The sequence below is a fragment of the Macaca thibetana genome, chromosome 1, assembly GCF_024542745.1.
Source record: "Macaca thibetana thibetana isolate TM-01 chromosome 1, ASM2454274v1, whole genome shotgun sequence".
NCBI lineage: Eukaryota > Metazoa > Chordata > Mammalia > Primates > Cercopithecidae > Macaca > Macaca thibetana.
Window position 1 is genome coordinate 75,193,637 of NC_065578.1, and position 21,639 is coordinate 75,215,275.

A 21,639-nucleotide genomic window follows, 5' to 3' on the forward strand; every position below is an offset into this window, starting at 1 on the left:
ATTACAGGCATGAACCACTGCACCCAGCCATCATCATTACTTTTTCTTATTCATCATCATTACTTTTTCTTATTCCACTTACAAGTTTCTATTCCACTTAAAAGTTTTTATTCCACTTAAAACTTACAAGTTTTTATTCCACTTAAAAGTTTCTAACATTTTTGCCCTTGTTTCCTTTCTTTTTAAAATCTGCACTTGGTGATCTCATCTTTTCTCACAGCGTCCATCATCATTTCTGTTCAACTCTGAATCTATACATTTTTCTTCATATTTCCCCTTCATATCTTAATCTATGTTTAAAAGCCAAAGTTAAATTTATCATCTTCTAAAAAAAATTCTCTTATCTCTTCACCTTTAAGTCTCTCAGTGACCCACCAAAGTCATATATGGATCCTTCCTCTTAATCACCTGTCCTTAGGACTATGCGGTAAGTTCTCTCTCTTTTTCAATCTATTTTTTACACTTCTACCAGATTGTCTCCTAATGCATGGTTTTTATTATGTAGTTTGCCTACTCAGAAACTTTTAATGATTTCTTACGAAGTAAAGTTGAACTCCTTTGTCTAGTGTAAAAAGTCCTCTGTAATTCTCAAAATATATTTTAGAATTACCTGCATTAGAATTGCCTGAGATACGGGGTACCATACTAGATTGTCAAGGATCTCCTGTGGCTCAGGGATTTGCCTTCTTAACCAGTCTTTATGTGATTGTAAACCTTGTTGGCTTCTGCTTTATGATTTTCCTTTGTTTTCTACGCCAAGCTTACATTTATATCACTCAGTTTCACATAATCTACATTTCTGCAATTTCAATCTTGTAAATTAAATTGCTTGTCATTACTACATTGAATTACTTGCCATTTCATCATATTGACCTGATTGTGTACCATGCTTTCCAATGTACCTGCTCTAACTGTTTCCTCTGTGGAATAACTTCTCATCTAAGCTCTTTTATCTATCAGGATTCATTCCAATACTCCATCCTATTCAAGCTTTTCTTGGCCTGAGCTGGAAGTGAGTTTCCCTTCCTCTGAGTATTTTGTGGCTGTTTTATGGGACTTTTTATAATTACCATAATCAGTTACTTATAAACAAGCCTTTTTTTTTTAACCATTAAGACTGTAAGCTCCTTGAGTTCTGTTGTCATGTAAGGTTTACATTTTTGTATCCCCCATAGATATATAAACATAAGCTTAGAGGCCTGGAACGTAGATGATAGTAGATATTCAATAACTTTTTTAAAATAATAGACTAATTGGTAGCTGATCAGTGTACCAAATAGATAGATGGGTGAATATATGATAATCTTATTCTACCTCATAAAATCTTACTCATTTTTCCTATAGTGAAAAGTAAAAAAAAATCTGGAGTTGCTTGCTATTATGAGTTGAAGGGATTATATTTCAGGGAAACTCGCTAAAAGTTAAGATTAAAAAGTTAAGTTTAAAAATGCTGATTCCTCTATCTAGTTCAGGCAAAGAGGTGAAATGATAATTTTCTAGGTATATTTGCAGTCCCGAAGTTCAATTTAAGACCAAGTATCTAAAGAACTTCTACATTCCTGTTTTAAATATTATTTCTTGGGTATCCTGAAGTTTAGTTTATTAAAAATTAAGGCATAATTTTAAATAGCTATTCATATTATTTATTTTTAAAATGTAATTTACCCCTCAGGCAGTATTTTCTCTTAGGCTCCAGCAGTTTCTATATATGTACTCTCTTTAGGGGCAAGCAATTTTCTGATGACTCATTCTGTGTGCCAGTTTATCTGTTGGGGAATTAAAGTAAGGAGATATCAGAATAGTACTCTTTGGCATCATTTAAAAGTAGCAATGAGCAATGCTGTTCTCCCACACCTTTTTAATGAGAAAGTGTTTGTAGAACCTATCTCTGGTGGATTTTCTATTACTTTTTGGTATTATGTTGAGAAATCTGACCTATTTAGCAGAACTTTTTTCATTGACAAGTAATTTTCAAGAACATAAAATCTGTGATAAAGTAGCAGATACTCAGAAGAAATTATATTCTTTCAAATACAATATTTCTTTTATTTCTTCTTGTATATTCTTTCCTTGTTGGAGGAAACTGATTTATTCAAAGGAATTAGTTAACCCTTGAGTTCCATATGTCTATGGAAGGAGATAGAATATTGCCAACATGCGGTTTAAATAAAAATTATGATATTCATATATATATACACACACACACACACACATATATATAATATATATATATTTTTTTTCAATGACAGCAAAACCAAAGGAGCACCCCTGAGATGGAAAGACAGAGAGCTGTGTACCATCTAGCCACTAGGCTTGTTCAAACTGCTCGAAACTCTCAATTGGATCCAGACAGTTTACGAATATATTTAAGTAACCTCAAGAAGAAGTACAAGGAAGATTTTCCCAAGACTGAACAAGTTCCAGGAAAGACTGAAGAATAATAACAATTCTAATGTAATCATATATCTTAATTCAAGGAACCTAGAATTTATTTTTCTTCTCAGATATAAGGAAAATAATATTTTCCAAATTTCATATTTTAACTGAAAATGACATTATATTAACGGCACAATTGTCATCTATATATTCTACATGAAAAATATTTATTGTAACTTAAATGAGAACTACTTAAAGGAATGGTTTTTATGTTAGGAAAAAATACAATATACCACTTTTTTCTCACAAAAATTCACATTAGTAAGACCTAAGTTTATTTATACTTACAAGTTATAATTTAAAATATTATTGTAAATACCCTAGTTTAATAAACACCTTTCTTTTTAGGTCTGGAAACTTTTTTGAGCTTTTCTTTTACATTCTATTCTGAAGTAATAATGCCCTATAACTCAACAGTTTATTAATTAGTACCCCCACATTCCAACACTGGAGGGTTCTGAAGTTCATCAGAGTAATTTTGGAATCACTCTGCTAAGTGAGTAATCTCAGCATAAAGGCCTAACATAGACAAGTTATTCTTTTCTCGGGCAACTAAGTGTCTGGAATTCAAGGTATACATTTGAATTATTTGTTTAGTAAGCTACAGTATTCATAGTAATTTGACCCCCCAATATTATTCGCAGACCACTTAGGGCCATATTTTATTCTGTAACAATTAATATTAATGTTTGTTGACTTTATTAAACTCTCAGCATTCTAAGTAATTATTAGTAGTCAAGTATATCAAAAAAGTTATAATTTAAATGATACACATATTATTTTGGAAAAGTAAACGTAAATTATTGTTTGTTTTACATTCAATTCAATATATATTAAATGTCTTGTTAGATTACTTATATTCCCTATTGTCATGTTTTAGAGAAACTATCACAATATATTTGACTATTAGCTATGTTTTAATTCACAGCCTCTGAAATGAATTCTATTTTGTGTGGTCATTTCTTTTTGTTTATTTTTTTTTTCTTTTTGAGACAGAGTCTCACTCTTGTCCCCCAGACTGGAGTGCAATGGTGCGATCTCGACTCACTGCAACCTCCACTTCCCTGCTTCAAGCGATTCTATTGCATTAGTCTCCTGAGTATCTGGGACTACAGGCACTGACCACCATGACTGGCTTATTTTTGTATTTTTTGGTAGATATGAGGTTTCATAATGTTGGCCAGGCTAGTCTCGAACTCCTGACCTCAGGTGATCCACCTGCCTCGGCCTCCCAAAGTACTGCGCCTGGCCTTGTGTGTTCATTTCTTTTTTTTTTTTTTTTTTTTTTTGAGACGGAGTCTCGCTCTGTCACCCAGGCTGGAGTGCAAGCGGCCGGATCTTGGCTCACTGCAAGCTCCGCCTGCCAGGTTCACTCCATTATCCTGCCTCAGCCTCCCCAGTAGCTGGGACTACAAGCGCCCGCCACCTCGCCTGGCTAGTTTTTTTGTATTTTTTTAGTAGAGACGGGGTTTCACCGTGTTAACCAGGATGGTCTTGATCTCCTGACCTCGTGATCCGCCCGTCTCGGCCTCCCAGAGTGCTGGGATTACAGCTTGAGCCACAGCGCCAGGCCTAGGTGGTCATTTCTAAAGGCAGTTAGGTAATTTAGGTTTGTGGCAAATTTCAAGAAGACACTGAGGAGGAAAAGGCATGGCAGATTGGGGTGGCAGGAAAGAAAGAGAGGAAAGCAATAAAAGGTGGAAAGGGAGTAGGCAGTGAGGAAAAAAAACAGGCAAGCAGAGACGAGTGCAACATATCAAATATGCTGAATATCATTTCCTCAAATACATTCGCTTCTTTTTAGATTTAACCTCAATGTGAAATTCCACCAAAGTTTTAAGACATTTTTCATCAATTAAAGCTTTTGATGCAAAAACTGCAGCCAAATGATTAATGTCTTTTATTCTAGAATTGAGATACTGAAATAAAAACAGGTTTATATCTTCTTAAAATTAAATTACTTCTTCTTAAACCATTTTGTGTGTAGCAGAAACATACAGAAAACCAAATCAAATAAAGATATAATTATTATGTCATGATACTATAAAATGAAGGTGAATACTAGGGAGACAATCCATTTCTTAATTTTAAGATCGATTTGCTCTACTCTTTCGTTCCTCTTTGCCTTTGCCTTTTTCTAATATTATAGATCATTATCTCATAATCCAGTCTTTCAAGGTAAATGCCCATAATGTGTTAGCAAACTCCTTTAATTTCCACCGTAAAGCCATTATTTTAGCCTGTTCCACTTTTCTCCTCACAGGATAAAATCCTACATAAGAGAGTCTTTTTCAAGTTTAGGGGTTAAATATGTGGGGGGTGGAGAAGAAACATAGCTTATTCTCATGCCTAGGAAGTAATGCATTTATTTTTACATTTACATTCAATAAAATTAAAATTTTTGGTGTATGGTCCTATGAATTTTAGTACATTTATGGATTCACGTAACCACCAGCAAAAACCACCAGAACAGTTCCATCACCCCAAAAGACTTCCCTGGTGCTGTTCCTTTGTAGTCAGATCTTTCCCTGACCCTTAACTTTAACCCAGCAATCACAGGCCTGGTTTCTTTCTCTGTAGTTTTGTTTTTTCCCAGAATGTCCAACAAATGAAATCCATATAGCATGTAACCTTTTGAGACTGGCTTCTTTTGCATAATGCATTTGAAATGTATACGTGTTGCTGTGCCTTTTTATTGCTGACAAGTATTTCATTGTTTATATGTGCCAGAGTTTGTCATTCTTTCATTCATTGAGGGACATTTGGGTTTTTAGTTCTCAGTGATTATGAATAAAGCTACCATAAACCTTCCTATACAGGGTTTTTCTGGGAGCATAAGTTTTCATTTATCTAGATTAAATAGGAGTAAAATAGCTGTGTCATATGTTAAGTGTATGTTTTATTTCATAAGAAGCTGCCAGTCTTTTCCAGAGTGACTATACCACTTTTCATTCTCATCAGCTATGTGTGAGTTCCAGTTGCTCCTTATGTTGACTAGTACTTGGTATTGTCAGCTTTCTTTTATTTTTTTAATTGAGCCATTTTAATAGGTGTGCAGTGAGTAATGCTTTTCAAAAAATTTTTAAAGCTATTCTGATAATGTTTTTAGCCAGCAGTGATGTTTTATTTCTCTTTTTTCTGTTTTTTAACTACTTTTAGCCTCTCTGAAAGCACATTTTAAGATCTGTTCCTTCAAGCAAAAGTTTTAGAGTATTACTTTTAGAAATCTATAAAACAAATCTAATTCAATAAATATTTTCTATGAACCAGGCAACATATTAGGTGTTAGAGGTACAAGAGATAGGGTGTTTGACTTTGAGAACCTTGGGTGTAATAAAGAGAAAAAAACACATATATTAGGATTGGAGCACCATGTGATAAGTGCCATAATAGAGGAATGGTTAAAGTACTGGAACCAAGAGTATGTAATGCTTGTTGGTCAAAGGGAATTTAAAGGATAAAATATATTGGGTTTTTAGGAAGGAAAAGGCATTTTAGATAGATCAGCATATGTGTAAGTAAAGATATGTGAAGCAGTAAGCAGCTTAGTTTAGCTAGAGGATACAGTGCATATGAGAGAGAGTGAAGCTAAGTGCTTTCTATCAGTTTCTCCTATAAACCACTGTAGAGTTTTAAGGCATGTTTGCCCTTGGGGGATTGGCAAGGGATGGTGGTAGTAGTGATGGTAGTATAACATGATTAGATTTCCATCTTAATAAGATCATCTGGGTGTTAGCATGAATGATTTTGAAATGGGCAGTTGAAACCAGAGTCAAGGAGACCAAATAGTTTAAGAGACTGTTTTAGTAGAGTTGATGAGGGTTAAAGGTAGAAATGATGGGAATGGGACAGATGCGTGTGGGAGGAGAGAAGAGTTGAGTGGGCAGAGTGCCTGATGAGGGAGAGAAGACATTGATTTGAAAGATATGTCTTTTGAGGGAATATGGTTGGAGCTGGAGGTCATTATCCTCAGCAAATTAATGCAGGAACAGAAAACCAAACACCACATGTTCTCACTTATAAGTGGGATCTAAATGATGAGAGCACATGGACACATGGAGGGGAACAACACACACCAGGGCCTGGCAGAGGGTGGAGACGGAAGAGGGAGGGCATCAGGAAGAACAGCTAATGGATGCTGGTCTTAATACCTAGGTGATGGGATGACCTGTGCAGCAAACCACCATGGCACACATTTACCTGTGTAACAAACCTGCACATCCTGCACATGTACCCCTGAACTTAAAAAAAAAGACAAAAATGTTTTAAATGTGAAAACAATGAAAAAGATAGGTTCGAGTGCTAACCCTCAATACCTCAGAATGTGATGTTTGGAAATGGGATTATTGTGAATGTAATCAGATAAGACATGACAGGTGTCCTTATAAGACCACATGAAGACAGAGGGGAACACCATATGAAGACAAAGGATTGAAGTGATGCAGCTACAAGCCAAGGAAGGGAAACCACCAGAAGCTAGAATGAGGTAAGGAAGAATTCTTGTAAAAGCTTTAGAGGGAGGAGGGCCCTGGTGACACCTTGATTTTGGACTTGTAGGATTCACAACTGTGAGATGAGAAATAAAGTACCCAGTGTGTGGCACTTTGTTACGGCAACTCTAGGAAACTATTACAGAAGGGAAGAGTTCAGTAAGATTCTGGGTGGTGTTGGATTTATCATGTTGAGAAATATGGAAGTAATCAGAATTCCAGTAGGAAGAAGTTCCTGAAACTTAGTTGCTGCTTATTGCCCACCCTTTAGAATACGTATGAGACATAGTCAATAAAAGTGAAGACTAGACCAAATTTATTAATCTTTCTTAGAGTTGAAGACATACGAAGAGAAGGATGGAAGAAAAGGATGAAAATTAGAGAATAAATGTCAAAAGATTTGCTGAGGTATTTGGCCAGATAAATTGCTTCATCTGGATCACCAATCTAGTGTTTCTTTATGTGCTAGACTAAAGGTAGCTTTTAGGCTTTCTTTATATTAACTTATTTTTAACCAAAATATATAACTATTTTACATGTTTCTAGTAAAGGAAATATTCATGTGAATAGCCCGTCTATAATATGTACTTCTATATTTATGAGCTTAAAATATGCTGTTATAAACATTTTAATAAAGTATATAAGTAAGCATTTCTGTAATTCAATCCTATAATGTATTTTTACTTCACCTAAATGGAAGTAGAGGGAAAGAAAAAGCAAGTAATCTGGTTATATTGCTCCATGTCTTTGCTACTTTACTATTTACATTCTGTTCTTTAGACACTGTAATAATAATATTCACACAGTTTATGTTAGTACAAGACCAGAGTGAACACTCTTTCTGTGAATTGTCACACTTTGATAGTACCCAGACTGTGAGTGGATGGTGGAATCTGCTACTGTCCGCCATAATTTACTAAGACAGATCCTAAAATATATAGTAATAAGGTGGGAACAGATGCTTATTGTCAAGAACTGTGAAGAGTCTGACATTTTTACCCTAATTGCAAACAAGCAGTTTAGCCTGCCATAGCTTCATGCTTGCTGTCAGAAGACAAGAGATTCTTGGGTTAGAAACAAAGGACTTTATTACTAATGGCATTAGCAAGTAGCATAAGATTCATGCTTGTGTCGATTCCACTTAGATCCACCCTCCAAGATATGGAGTGGGCCAAGTAGATGTGGACACAGTAGATTTGTGTCACAGCTGAGGAGCTCTGAGCTTGGGAAATTCCAATCTTTTATAATGAATTTCAAGCAAACTTGCTCAACCTTTGCCTCAGAGGAAGACATTACTTTTGTATAGTAGACAATAAACAAACCTGCTCTCTGCTCCAGTGGAAGACGCTATCTCTATCTCCCAAACTGCTTACTATACAAACATTCTTGAAAAGCTAGCCCATAATGGAAATTAGTGCCTCTTCTCCTGACAGGAAAAACATGAGAGAGATCCATAGAGAACTGTCTTCCAAGTTTCATGTTTGCACATAGTTGTAGAGAAAAAAATCTAATACTTAGAAAGTAGCCAAAAAATTGTCTGAGAAAACTCTATTTTTTTTTAGATAAGTTTCTTCGTGATGAAAGAACATACAGATTGAACTGATATTTTCATTTTTGTGTAATTTGGATCAAAATAGTTCATTTTTCTTTGTGTAAAATGCATATAATTTATTACATTTAATGACGGTAATGGGCAGAGTCACATAATGATTAAAAAGTGATCCAACTAAGATGTTGTGTGAAAATATATTTTCTAAATGAATGTTCAGTGCAATAAAAACTTACATGAAGTTAATTTTTATTAACTTCTAAGCCATACATTGGTAAGCATTGTTAAGGAACTTAGGACATTGACGTATGTTAGATTTCTAAATTCAGATAGTTTTGTAGACGAGCAGGAATTAGAAGTGAAAATATTCCATCTGGGAGCATATTGTTGGTTAATAGTTGATTCCTGATGGTTAGTCTGCAAAGATGTAATAGTTCACATGGATCTTTGTATCTTGTTGAAGGAATGTAATCAAACCAATTTGAAATAATTGGACGTCTTCCTAAACTCAGCTGTGTCTGAAGAAAAGCAAAATATTTTACTTTTGTAATGTTTTGTAATTTGGATTGGTCCAAATTATTAACACTTGTTTTTAAATTTAGAAAATAGACGATAAATTTATAAAACCCTTATAACCTTTTTCCAAAGCATTTTTACTTGAGGCAAGTATTTTATTCCCATTTTTTTCACAAGGATAAACTTTAAATAATCTATATGTCTAAGGACACAAGGCAAAATTTTTTTACAACTATGAATCCGATCAAGTTTTTAATTTTAGTTGGATTGTACTTATATTTTATCAACTTCTTCCTGAAGAGTGGTTATGGTCAACTTTGCTATATAGAATTATCTGGGAGACTGTAAAAAATACCAGTGCTCAGGTCCTACTCCACAAATTCTGATTCAACTAGTCTGGGGTTGGACACAGACAATGAAGTCCTAAAAGTTTCCAAGGTGATATCAACTATTGTAGAGTAATGCTTCCTACACAAGAAAGTCTGACAGGAGGCCTGTCCAAATGAAAAGATGTCTTTTAAAGGTTTAGAAAGGCATCTTTTACAATATTTAATATTAGGGGTCAAATGTTAATAGATTGACTTAGGAGGAAAAAACATTGCTGTATTACAGAAATATTCTCCACTAGAACATATACTCCACAGGCTACATGATACTATTGTTTATCTATTACATATATAATGCATTCATTATTCAATTATTTAACTATTAAAGAATATATGCTTAGCATTGTGATAGGTGCTTGGGATAATTGCTAGTGTAGGTAAAACAGACACAGCCTCTGTGCTTACAAGACTCCTGGTATAGAGGTAGAAATATCTAAACATATATTTACAATAAAATATATGTGCTGCAATAGGGAAAACTAGTGAGAAGTGTGGAAATGCAGAACAGAGGCATTTAAAGTGTTCTTTAAGCAGTTTTAATGCTATTCTTTATCTTCTTGCTCAATGCTATTTTACTTTATTAAACTGCAATTGATTGGAACCCAGCTATACATTTTTCGCCACTTAGGCAGATGATTTTGGTAAACTCACTCTATCCTAGTGCTTTTCTACTAGGGTTGTATCTCAGGAATAGCATTCATGGAACTGGTTGAGAATTGATATGTTCTGTAACAATTATGCAGAATTAATACTGGACCAAGGACAAGCAAGTTTCTGAAAATGCAAAAAAAAAAATTGTTTTAAAAATGGGCTGCCAAAATAATTTGATAAATTTGCTTTGCTTACAGTTGGCTCAGGCATTCATATTCACTGCTGAGGCATTAAAGAAAAAAAATAGTAGAGTTATATCTCTTACGAGTTTATTTCTGATGTCACACCATTAAAGATTAGGGGAACTACTGGATTCCTTGCTGATTTTATTGGTTTAAATTTATAGGGGTAGCTTTCTCTCTATTAAACGGACTTATTTCTTGCTACTAATGGGCATAATTCAATTTGATGCTGACACTTGCAGTTCATTTTGACAGGGTACCCTATATGCTGTTAATTGTTTTCTCTAAATTTGATTTATTCCAGAAACCTTATTATTAAGAAGGTCTCCACATTTCTGAGGGATAGATATTTTCACTTGAACAAATATTTTAAGCCTTTATTTATATTTTTATAATACTTGATGTTGCTTTGAGAACTTGAATGGAAGAAATCTGTTTTTTTACATATGATTGTACTTGTGGGGAGAAATGTAACCCTTATTTTGAAATATTCTGTTGGAAAGGAGGTCAGTTAAATTTTTTTATTTAGTTTTTAAAGGACAGAGACATCTTAAACAGTTTTAAAAATATAATTAGGATATTATATATATCTACTTAATACTAAAATGAACTATACATACACTTAATTTTCTTTCATATTTCTAAAAACGTAAGAAGTAAAGGACTGTTTGAGATTTTCCCTATTATTTTTATTAATATATACTCAATGATCTGTCACCGGACATATTCTGTAAATTAAAAATTAACTGTATTCTTTCCTTTACAGTTTAATCTTAAGATTCACTAATATTTGAGCCCTTTTTTAAAAAAAGTAGTTTTCTTACCTTTATTTCTTTGACTGAAATGACAGAAAGCACTCTGGAACATAGTACCAAACATGTTTTGGCATCTTCATGGATGTCAGCCAATTCACGATCAACCATTACTCTTACTCTTGAAGGGTAGAGTACTATCGTTAAGACAATGTTGATAGGGTTTTTTTCTCTTTCTAAGATTCCATATTGCAGTAGTATTTTGAAGATATTAGACTGTCTTGTCTGAGCTACATAAAAGAGAGGTGTGATGCCACTTAATGGACTTGGACAGTATACTGGTGTGAAAGTTCTGTGAATTAAACAAAAAAAACTCATTGGATATAGAATTAAGAAATGTGACAAACACTTTATCTTGCTAGTAATGGGAAAATAATAGTATTATCTTAAGTGTTAAATGTCTTAAATGTAACTTTATATGTTTCTTTTTTTTTTTTTTTTTTTTCGAGATAGAGTTTCCCTCTTGTTGCTCAGGCTGGAGTGCAATGGCATGATCTCCGCTTATCTCAACCTCTGCCTCCTGGGTTCAAGCGATTCTCCTGCCTCAGCCTCTTGAGTAGCTGGGATTACAGGCATATGCAACCATGCCCAGCTCATTTTGTATTTTTAGTAGAGACAGTGTTTTTTCATGTCGGTCAGTCTGGTCTCAAACTCCCAACCTCAGGTGATCTGCCTGCCTCAGCCTCCCAAAGTGCTGGGATTACAGGCGTGAGCCCCTGTCCCCAGCCTATATATTTCTTAAAAGGAGTTTTCCACTCTATGAATCTAGACCAAACTGAAGGTTAAAAGAAAACTCCTACCAAACACTTAAACCCCATTTATGTTGTAAAAATAAACAAAACCAATTTATAATATATGTAAAGTGTTTACTTTTAGTCATAGCAATTCTAGTTGAGAAATCTATACAGCTTAGGACAGTATTACAAAACTGATGTAGCTCTGGAAAAAATAAAATGGAAAAGAAGGACAGAACTTTTTGATTTAACTTTATTAATAGAAAGAATTATGTGATCATTTGCATATCTTTTTGTTTTTGTTCTTCTTGATCATGTACCAGACATGAGCTTGAATTGAGTTTGGAGATTAGGAAAGGAATAAATACAACTATCTTAATTCTACCTTTTTCACTCTAATAAAATTAGAGTTGGTTGGGCTTAGGAAATGTAAATTATAATGAGAACTATATCAGGTCCCTCAAGGGCAGAATTTTTCTTCTTGAGTAAAATTTTGAGTCTGCTCTGAAATCTTGTTTTCCCTAGAGTGTCACATGATGGCTAGACTTAAAAATTTCTCTTCCCTTATGATGGAAATGAAAACTTCATTTTTTTAAAATGGTATATACTTCTTGCAGTTGTTTGATTTAATAGACTTTTATGCTGTTATTTTGGTCAGAGTAAATATTATTGTGGTGTCGTTGACCACAGGGGATTTTATGTTAGCAAGCCATAATTTTGCCAAGTAATATGGTTTTTAGGCTAATGAAAGGGAAATTTTATTAATGATTTTTGTCTGTAGAATTCTCTTGACTGGCCTAATAAAATACTGCAGGGCAGTACACGAAGCATAAATACTGCTTTTAGGCAACTACTCAGAGCAAGGAAAGTCTTATGCAAAAAGGGGAACTTTAAGACTACATATATAGTACTTAGGTAAAATGGGAGGCAGCATGGTATAATGGTATAAACAGTAGAGCCAAGTGTTCTAGGTTCCAAGGTTTGACTCTGAATTGGCTGTGTGATTGTTGGGCAAGTTGGCCTCTTTACAGCCGTTTCCACAAGCATTTATATACTCATTTGCTCATTCCTTCATTACCTGATTTATTTAACACTTGCTTGCCTAGAGTGTACTAAGGAGTAGATACACAGAGATGAAAGATATAGTTCTTGACTATTACCATCTAGTAAGGAAAACACAAGAAATTGTATTAATACAATACAAGGTGATAATCACAATGATAGAACCATGCTCAGGGTACTATAGAAGCACTGAGGAGGGGTACTTAACTCTATCTGAAATAGTCATTTCCTATAGGTTATCCAGAAACTAAGATTTGAAAGATTAGTAGGTGTTTTCCAATAAAAAGATTTGAAGGAATGTTTTAGGCACAAATATAAACCAGCATTGGAGGATTGCTATACCAGAACTAGCTATAGAAGATAAATGTTTTGTAATAGATGAGCTTTTTTCAAGTTGTTTTTGAAGAATCTGACAAAACTAAGAAAAAAGAGTTTTTCTGGTGGAAGTCCTAGAGCCCTTACCCCTACTAGTTCCTCATTCAGGTCTCCAAAAAGTGTAGTTGGAAAGTCACTGGACCAACTAGTTTATCTCCAAGGCTTCACCAAACTCTGAAATGCCAGGATTTTGTAATTTAAAAAATTGTGATGTGTAGTGCAAAGTAACATTTTAGAAATCAAGATGCAGGTTTTTGTCATAACTCTGTCACTGGCACTATACATACATATACATATATATACACACATATGCACACACATATAGAAAGAGAGAGAGGATATTTCTGTGTGTACGTATGTATAAATGTGGATATGTATTATTTCCTCTCTCTCATGGAATCATCTCCAGACCAATAATGTCCTGGGCATCTCATCTTTTTTACAAATACTTCCAACACATGGAGAACTTCTAAACTACGTATCTTTCTATATTACCTATCATTGGTAAGCAGTTTCCCAAACTGCCACTGCATCCAGGTCTTTCCCATTTCTTTGCTTTGTATATGTTCTTCTCCCCTGCCTTTTTTTTTTTTTTTTTCCAATTCTGCGATAAGTCTAACTCATCTTTATGAGACCTTGTCTAATAAACTCTTTTGTGAAGTCTTCTTTGATTACCCAGATATATCTCACACTCCTCAGGGCACTTTGTACCTAACTACATTAAATTTGATCTTTTGGAAAACTTACTTAACACCTCTAAACTTTCATTTTCTCATCTTCAAAATAAATGGATAAGCAGAACAATTTACAAAATTGTAAGCTCCTGAAAGACAATAATTTCATCTTAGTTGACTACTACATATTTAAGTGCCTAGAACAATGCTTGGCCCATATTAGGCACTCAAATATTTGTTCATTGAACTTTTTTTACTGAAAATTTTGACTATATATGTGATAGTAAAAAATTCCTTGAATTTATCCTGTAGCTTTCAGACCTAACAAGATTTTTGTTGATGTGTAATCACTTAAACTTTTCAAAGGCAATTTAATGTATTCGTCTTGCTTGTTCTTAAGAAAATATTTGACTTAAGAACCTTATAAGTATGGGAATTCTGGAGACTCAGAGGCAAAATATACCATAAGTGGTCATTATTAAGATTTTGAGATATTAGTTGATTCTAAGATATTAAGATTGACATTACCTTTAGAAGATACTGAATGAATACTGAAAAATGTTGAAAACATGACTAAAACTCAAATAGGTTTAAAATGAGATTTAAAAGTCTAATCTGTACCCAAATGACATATGATTAATCCTCATGTTTAAAGAGTATATTACTGTAAACCAGAATTTGCTTAATCTGTACTGACAGTTAATTATAGCAGTACTTATATGGATGAAGTGCAGCAAGCAAAGCAAGAATTAGTTTTTAAATGTGAGGTTAATGAACTGAACCTTTGGTATCTGAAAACCTGTCATAATGCTTATGAAATGGGGCATAATATTTCCATATAGACATGCAGAGAATGATTCAGTTTTTAGCTATAATTATTTCTAATTTTTTCCCTTCTCATTCTCCTTCAATTTCTAACTGAAAAATTTGATAGGTGCTTCTCCAGAATAATTTTATGTGTGTGATATTTCACACAGTTGTCTTTCTTAAAACTATGTTTTCCTTTTACTCAGTTGGGCTAGTCTCTCCAAGTTACCCATTTATCTCTTTGGCTATTTCTCCTCAACTATCTTTCACTGGCTCCTCTTCCTCTGCCCTCGACATCTAAGTAAATATGCATGGCCTTTAGACCAATTTTATTTGACTATTCCCAGGCAATTTTATTTATGATCATAACTTCAGTCCCTGTCCATTTATTTATTTCAACAAATATTGAATGCATACTATATGCCAGGAACTGTTTTAGGTGCTTGGGATATATCCGGAAACAAAATGAAGATCCCTACTCTCTTGCTTATATTACAGTGATGATTAACAACAATATAGCATGAACATAGTAAACAAGCACATTTTATGTTAGAAGGTGATGAGTGCTTGGAAAAAAGAATAAGTCGAGCAGAATAAGAAATATGGATATGCTGTGGGTGGGTACAGTCAGGGCATCTTTAAATATTAAATAAGATGATGGAAGAGTACATCTTTGAAAAGTGGCATTTGAACAAAGACCAGAAGGAGGCGAGGAAGTTAAGCATTTGGATATTTCAGGGCCCTATGGCGGGAGAGTGTGCCTGGAGTGATGAAGGAAGAATAAGGGAACCAGTGTGGCTGAAAGAGGGCAGAGGTAATGGGATGCCACGTTATTTAGAGCCTTAAGGATCACTGTAAGAACCTCACCTTTTACTCTAAACCAAAATGACAAGTCATTGGAGGTTTTGAATAGAAGGGTAATGTGATCTGCCCTTTGTTGAGAATTTGTTAAAGAAGGAAGGAAATCACTTAGCTTGGAACACAGTAGTGGAGACAGCCAGATGCTTTATATTATTTGCAGGTAGAACCAACAGATATCCTAACATAGATGTGAGATGTAAGAGAAGATTAAGGATGGCACTGTATATCTAGCCATGTACTGCACATCTCTACCTCGATATCCATTAGGCAGTGCAAACTCATGTGTCCAAAACTGATTTTATAGGTTTTAAAAAAATATTTTACCTTGATAAGTTTGTGGTATGACCATTTTGGTGGGCTGAATAATGGCCCCTCAGTATGGCAAATAGGATTTTGCAGATATGATGAAGATCTTGAGGTGGGAGATTAACTAGGTGTGCCCAATGTAATTGCAAGAGTCCTTATAAGTACAGAGAATGCTGGAAGGAGAGTCAATGAATAAGATTATGACATTACAGTGTTAGCTTTGAAGATGAAGGGACCATCAGTCAAGGAATGTAGATGGCCTCTGAAAGCTGGCAAAGGCAAGGAAACAGATTCTTCCCTAAAACCTCCATAAGGGACCGGGCCTACTAACAATTTGATTTAGCTCTATAAGACTTATTTTGGACTTTTGAACTCTGGAACTATAAGAACTAAACTACAAATTTGTGTTGTTTTAAGACACTAAGCTTGTGGCAATTTGTTGCAGCAGCAACAGGAAACTAATACAACTTTCAACCACTCTCAAAATTTAGAAATCTGAAGTTTAACTCTTTCTTCTCTTAGATCTTCCAATTCTGATCACTTACCGTGTCTTGTTATTCTATCTAAAAAAAGGAGAGAGCTCCTTTCTCCCACTGCTACTGTTTTAGTTTAAGTTCTCATTATAATTTACCTGAACAGTTGTAGTATCAAAGGGCAACCAGAAGTTGGGAGGGATGTTGGCCGAGCAGAATTAGTTCTCCCCTCAAAACTATTATAAACACACATGCAAACTAAGTACACACACTTTGCATGTTATGCAAATTCAGCCTCAGGGATTTTCTCTAACCACTTCGTTTTAAAAAAATTAGATCACTTTCCCCCAACTCTTCCTGCATAGAACATTATACTTGGAGTGCTTGAGTAGTCTACTAACTGGTTTCCCGGCCATAGCTGCAGCCTATTTTCCCAAAATCCAGTGTTCAAATGGGGCTGATGAATCTTTTTAATTCCACAAGTTGACTTTCACTGGCCAGGCATTATTCATGGTGTAAATTTCATCTTCCTCAGTCTGGCCTACAAAATCCTTCCTTCTTTCAATTACAGTCTTCATTTCTCTTACTACCTGATTCCTATCTCACTCTCTAGCTATTACTAAACTGCTTTTAGTCATAGGATACAACAATATTGTTTGTATCTCCCTTAGTTTCAGTCATCCTCCTTCTATATAGACTATGTGTCTTGTAGAGAAAGAAAGAAAAAACTCTTTGCTATCTTTTAAAAGTCAGTTTAAGACATCATCTATTCTATTGAGCCTTCTCAGATACCTACTCCTCCCTAATGGTGTTAACAATTTCCTTCTCTGCTCTCTCTACCTGTACATGCTTCTATTTTTGTACCTAGAGTGTGTTTATAATTGCTGTTTACGTTTATGCCTCACTTACTAGTATATGAGCTCTCTAAAATCAGAAAATATATCTACTTTGTTTTTGTATCCCCAATAAATAACATAGTGTCTGGCACTTAGAAAATGCTTAATATTTATTATTGTTATTTGAATGGAATGATATCTTCTCCCTTTAGCCACCTACAATCTGTCACACTGTGGCATTTAGATGATTTTTGCAGGTTTGTGGTGAAAATGAACAAACTTAAGTTTCTTTCCCTTGTTAATTCTATCTCCTCTCCTCCAGGGAGATATAATAGGGAAATTATCAAATTAGAGTGTAAACAAGGGAGGATGACCAAAGAATGATGTTGTCGAAGTAAAGAACAACAGATAATAGGAAATATGGGGTATTCATTATGAGGACATAATAGGTGTGTTCAAATATTTGAGAAGTTTTCATGTAGAAAAGAGTTAGCAGACTGATCTTTATAGCTACAGGGGCAGGGTTGGAGAAATGCAAGACTTCAGTGCAGTACAGGAAAGAAGAATCAAATAAAACTGTTTCAAAATTCACTTACTCACTCAACAAAATCCTGATTGAGCAGTTGCTATGTATCTGACATAGTTCTACACACTCTATCCGCGAGGATAGATCGTGAGCAAACCAATGAAAAAAGGAACAACAGTAGATAAACAGGTCAGTGATCAGCAGGTGCAGAACATTAAAGTAAAATAATGTAATGACTGAGTGGCTTCTTTAGATTGTGTGAGTAGGAAAGGCCTCTTTGAGAAGATGATATTTATACTGTGACCTAGCTGATGAGGAGGAAGACCCAAGTGAATAGATTTTCGTACAGAGGGAGTGTATTATGAGGCCTTATGGCAGGAATGAACTTGAAGATGTTCAAGAAACAGAAAGGTTTGTGTGGCTGGAATATAGTGTTCAAAAGGGAGAGTAATATGAGATTGGGTTTCGGAGAAATACAGAGTGATCTTTCATATAGGGTTTTTGTAAAAGGGGGTATTGTTTGAATTCTATACCCCTTGTATAAAATCATTGTAGTGGAAAAACTGGAGGATTTTAACTATGGTTGATATGAGCCATTTTGTGTTTTTAAAAGGTCACTCAGGCTTCTGAGTCAATAACAGATTACAGGAGTTGACAGGGAAGAGTGGAAGCTGGATGACTCTTTAAAAGTCTATTCCAGTTTTCTATGCAAGAGGTGATGGTGGGTTCACATAGATTTGAAATGGAAGAGATGAAAGGAGACGAAAAGAAATAGAAATGATTGGGATATATTTTGGAGATAAAAGGACTTACTGATGTGTTGAAGCAAAGGAAAGAATCAAGAATAAATCCTAGATTTCTGCCTTGAGCCACATGGTAGAGAAACAGGTACTGTTAATCGGGGGTTGGGGGGAATTCTGGGGAAGGAAAAGGTTGGCAGAAAGGGGGTGCATTAGATCAGTATTCTCCTTTGTTTCTATTCAGTTTGAGATGCCATGTGGCAATGTCAATTAATTAAATATAGAAGGAGTTCAGAGCTCAGAGGCAAAGTCCACACTGGGGATAAAGATTTGAGAGTCATTGGCATATACATCATATTTAAAGTCATGTGACTACATATATTATATATATTCAAACAGTTATATATACAACTACTTATAAAGTTATATAACTATTATGACTAGTTATATTTATATATTTATATAACTAGTTATATTTATATTAGTTTTAGTTATATATATATAAAACATATATAACTATGTATAACATGTATATATATATATGTATAACTATATATATAACTATATATATATAACTATATATATAACACTAGGAAAAACAAGGACCCCAAGGCAAAGGAATGGTTTACCTCAGGAAGTAGTTAACTCACGACTACTAGAATTGTTTAAGAAGAGACCGGTGAGCATCAACCAGTGATGCCCTACAGAGGGTTGCTGTCCAGGGTAAAGGTCTGCTAATGAATTCTTAGGCTGCATCCAAATTTAAAATTCTGTGATTCTGAAAAGTTCAAATGATGTTGCAATCCATAGAATTGGCCTGTAATGGATTTTACATTTATGCAAATGATGTTGCGATCCATAGAATTGGCCTGTAATGGGTTTTACACAGATACAATGGATGCATCTAAGTTGAAATTTATTAATTTTAAACCTGTCTTAAGACAGTTGTTAATAGCACTCTATCATGTTCCACTGTGTTTCTCTGTTTCATTTTCCTTACAGCTTTCTCCTCTCTGCTTCCATTTTTAATTTTAAAAAATTTATTCTCTCTCCCTCTGTTTGACTCAATTTTTCTTTCCCATGGGCCTTCCAGGGCTATAGACAGGCACTTTTTAGCCCAGCTAGTGACAGTTAGCTTTAGAAGATTTGCTGATTTCTGCTGTAATTACAAATATAATGGTTACTTAAAACACAAAGTACTGTGTGGTAGTTTTGTTTATTGTTGTTTCCAAACCACAGCTATCAGTTCATGTACTTTAGTAATCATTAAGTAATGAAATCTAGTGGTTCTCCAGTACCGTAGGATACACAATCAGGGAAAAACTCTGCTTTAGGCAGAACTTAAATTGGTTTAGTCTTTAACTGATCTTGTCAATTTTGTTTTTCATTGCATACATGCATTTATCATTGCACCTAGTACAGAGCTGCATACATAATAATATGATTAATAAATATTTTGCTGAATGCATGAACACATGAATGTTTTATTCAGATGAATATCTAAAACCAAAGAATAAATTAAAGTTAGTGCAAACTAGGTAACTTTAAAATCTATATTACAGGCGCTACAAAGAGGATACACTGGAGATTTTATTTTCATAAGATCCTCAGTAGTATGCATTAGGTAGATTGACACGTGAAGACAATAAAAATTTGGTTCTATTATCGATAGCATCAGGTACTTGACCTTCATTGTGCTCAAATTTGGAGAATTTGGAGTCCAATTTATCAACGTTTAACACACAAATAGGGAACTATTGTGTTTAATAAGTATTACTATGTGAATATTTGTGCATATTCCCAATTGTACTTTGAAAGTCAGCTTATAAACATATACAAATATAAAACCTCAGGATTCTCAGAAATAGGAGATCATAGTATTACACAATATAGTGTCTCTGTTTAGTTAGAGAAACATGTTGTTTAGCACTAACATGTAAGCTGTGTAGAGCAGAATCACTAATGATTTATTGGTACATAATAATTTACATATAAATTAAAATGCAATACATAATGAAGGAGTGAAGGAGTGAACAACTGGTCAAGCAATTAGGTGAGAATTCCTTACTTCACATATAGCCACTATACATGTTAATTTTAGAAAAAAGAAGCACTCTACTCTCCTAAAGGTAAATTTTCTTGTTCTATAGTGAAAACGTATGAGATTATTACCTCCATATCAGTGCCAGGTTACAACTTCTGTCTTGAACATAGTCTTTTGTCTTCTTGAGAAGTAATTCCACAAAGTCAGGATTACCTTTTCTGGCAAAAACCCAGTACAGAATTGTATTCACACATATTTCAGTAAAGTCGAGGTTAAAACTTACTTCAAAACGGTATCCTGATTTTTCCACAAATGCAATGTAATCTGTGAGTAGTGCGTCAAAACCATCCAAATCCACATATCTCAGAATTTTGGCCAGTGATCTGTAAATCCTTGGTTCATAACAGTGATATCCCCACTGACCCAAAAACTGTAGGGAGGGTCTTTTAACAATTTTGTCAAGGAGATTGCAGAATATATTGCTCCTTGGACAAGAAGTCTTACGACATAATTTAGTAGATTTACTCATTGTTACTTATAGCAGCAGTATAGAAATAAAATCAGAGGTAAGCATACTGTAATCCTCCAGTTACATATTTTGATAATGTGGTAGGCTTTACTCCACAAACAGAAGTGCCCTTTAAACTGTAACCAGAAAAAATAAATATTACCACAAAGTACTGGATGACATCACAATAGGTGGAGATTCCTCCACAATAGGTAGAGGTCACCAGCATAAGTCAGAGGGGATATTATATGTAACTGGTAACATTTGAAAGAGACATATTGGACAGAAATGGCAAACGTGAAAGCTAAGATACAATATATTTAATTTTCTAAGAATTCAGTTGAGGGTAGTCTGCATTGTTTCTCAAGTTCTGCATGTTTCTTCAGTAGACTACATAATAGTAATAAACAGATTGATTATCCTTTGTAGGCTATTATGTAAGAAGACAACGATTGCTAGAGTGAATAAATTCAAGTGTTGTTCTCATGTTCTGCGTGAATACTGTATGCTCTCGCTTAATCCTCACCAGTTATTTCCCCATCTTATAGTTGAGGAAATTGAGGCTTACACAGATAATTTTTTTGTTGTTTTTTGTTTTTTGAGACAGGGTCTCACCCTGTCACCCAGGCTGGAGTGCAGTGGTATGATCATGGCTCACTGCGGCCTTGACC

At 34.5% G+C, this 21,639-nt stretch overlaps 2 protein-coding genes across 3 annotated transcripts in view; one reads left to right on the forward strand and one right to left on the reverse strand.

The window, feature by feature from the left end:
• Positions 1-2,789, forward strand: part of MSH4 (mutS homolog 4) — a 114,326-nt gene extending 111,537 nt beyond the window's left edge. Inside the window, exon 20 of the mRNA XM_050805262.1 lies at positions 2,250-2,789. Coding sequence (XP_050661219.1) covers positions 2,250-2,441 — 192 coding nt within the window. The 3' untranslated portion in view covers positions 2,442-2,789. The remainder of the gene's footprint in view (positions 1-2,249) is intronic.
• Positions 1,669-21,129, reverse strand: ASB17 (ankyrin repeat and SOCS box containing 17). Of its 2 annotated transcripts, none has more exons than XM_050805231.1 (3): positions 20,589-21,102; positions 11,035-11,314; positions 1,669-1,766 (listed from the first exon to the last, which is right to left on the reverse strand). In XM_050805231.1, the coding sequence occupies exons 1-3, from the start codon at positions 20,987-20,989 to the stop codon at positions 1,746-1,748; spliced, it is 702 nt and encodes a 233-aa protein (XP_050661188.1). In that variant the 5' UTR covers positions 20,990-21,102; the 3' UTR covers positions 1,669-1,745. The 2 variants fall into 2 exon arrangements, with proteins under 2 accessions (XP_050661188.1, XP_050661178.1); XM_050805221.1 differs by lacking the exon at positions 1,669-1,766 and adding an exon at positions 8,708-8,993 and having other exon boundaries at positions 20,589-21,129.
• Between the last annotated feature and the right edge of the window lie 510 nt (positions 21,130-21,639).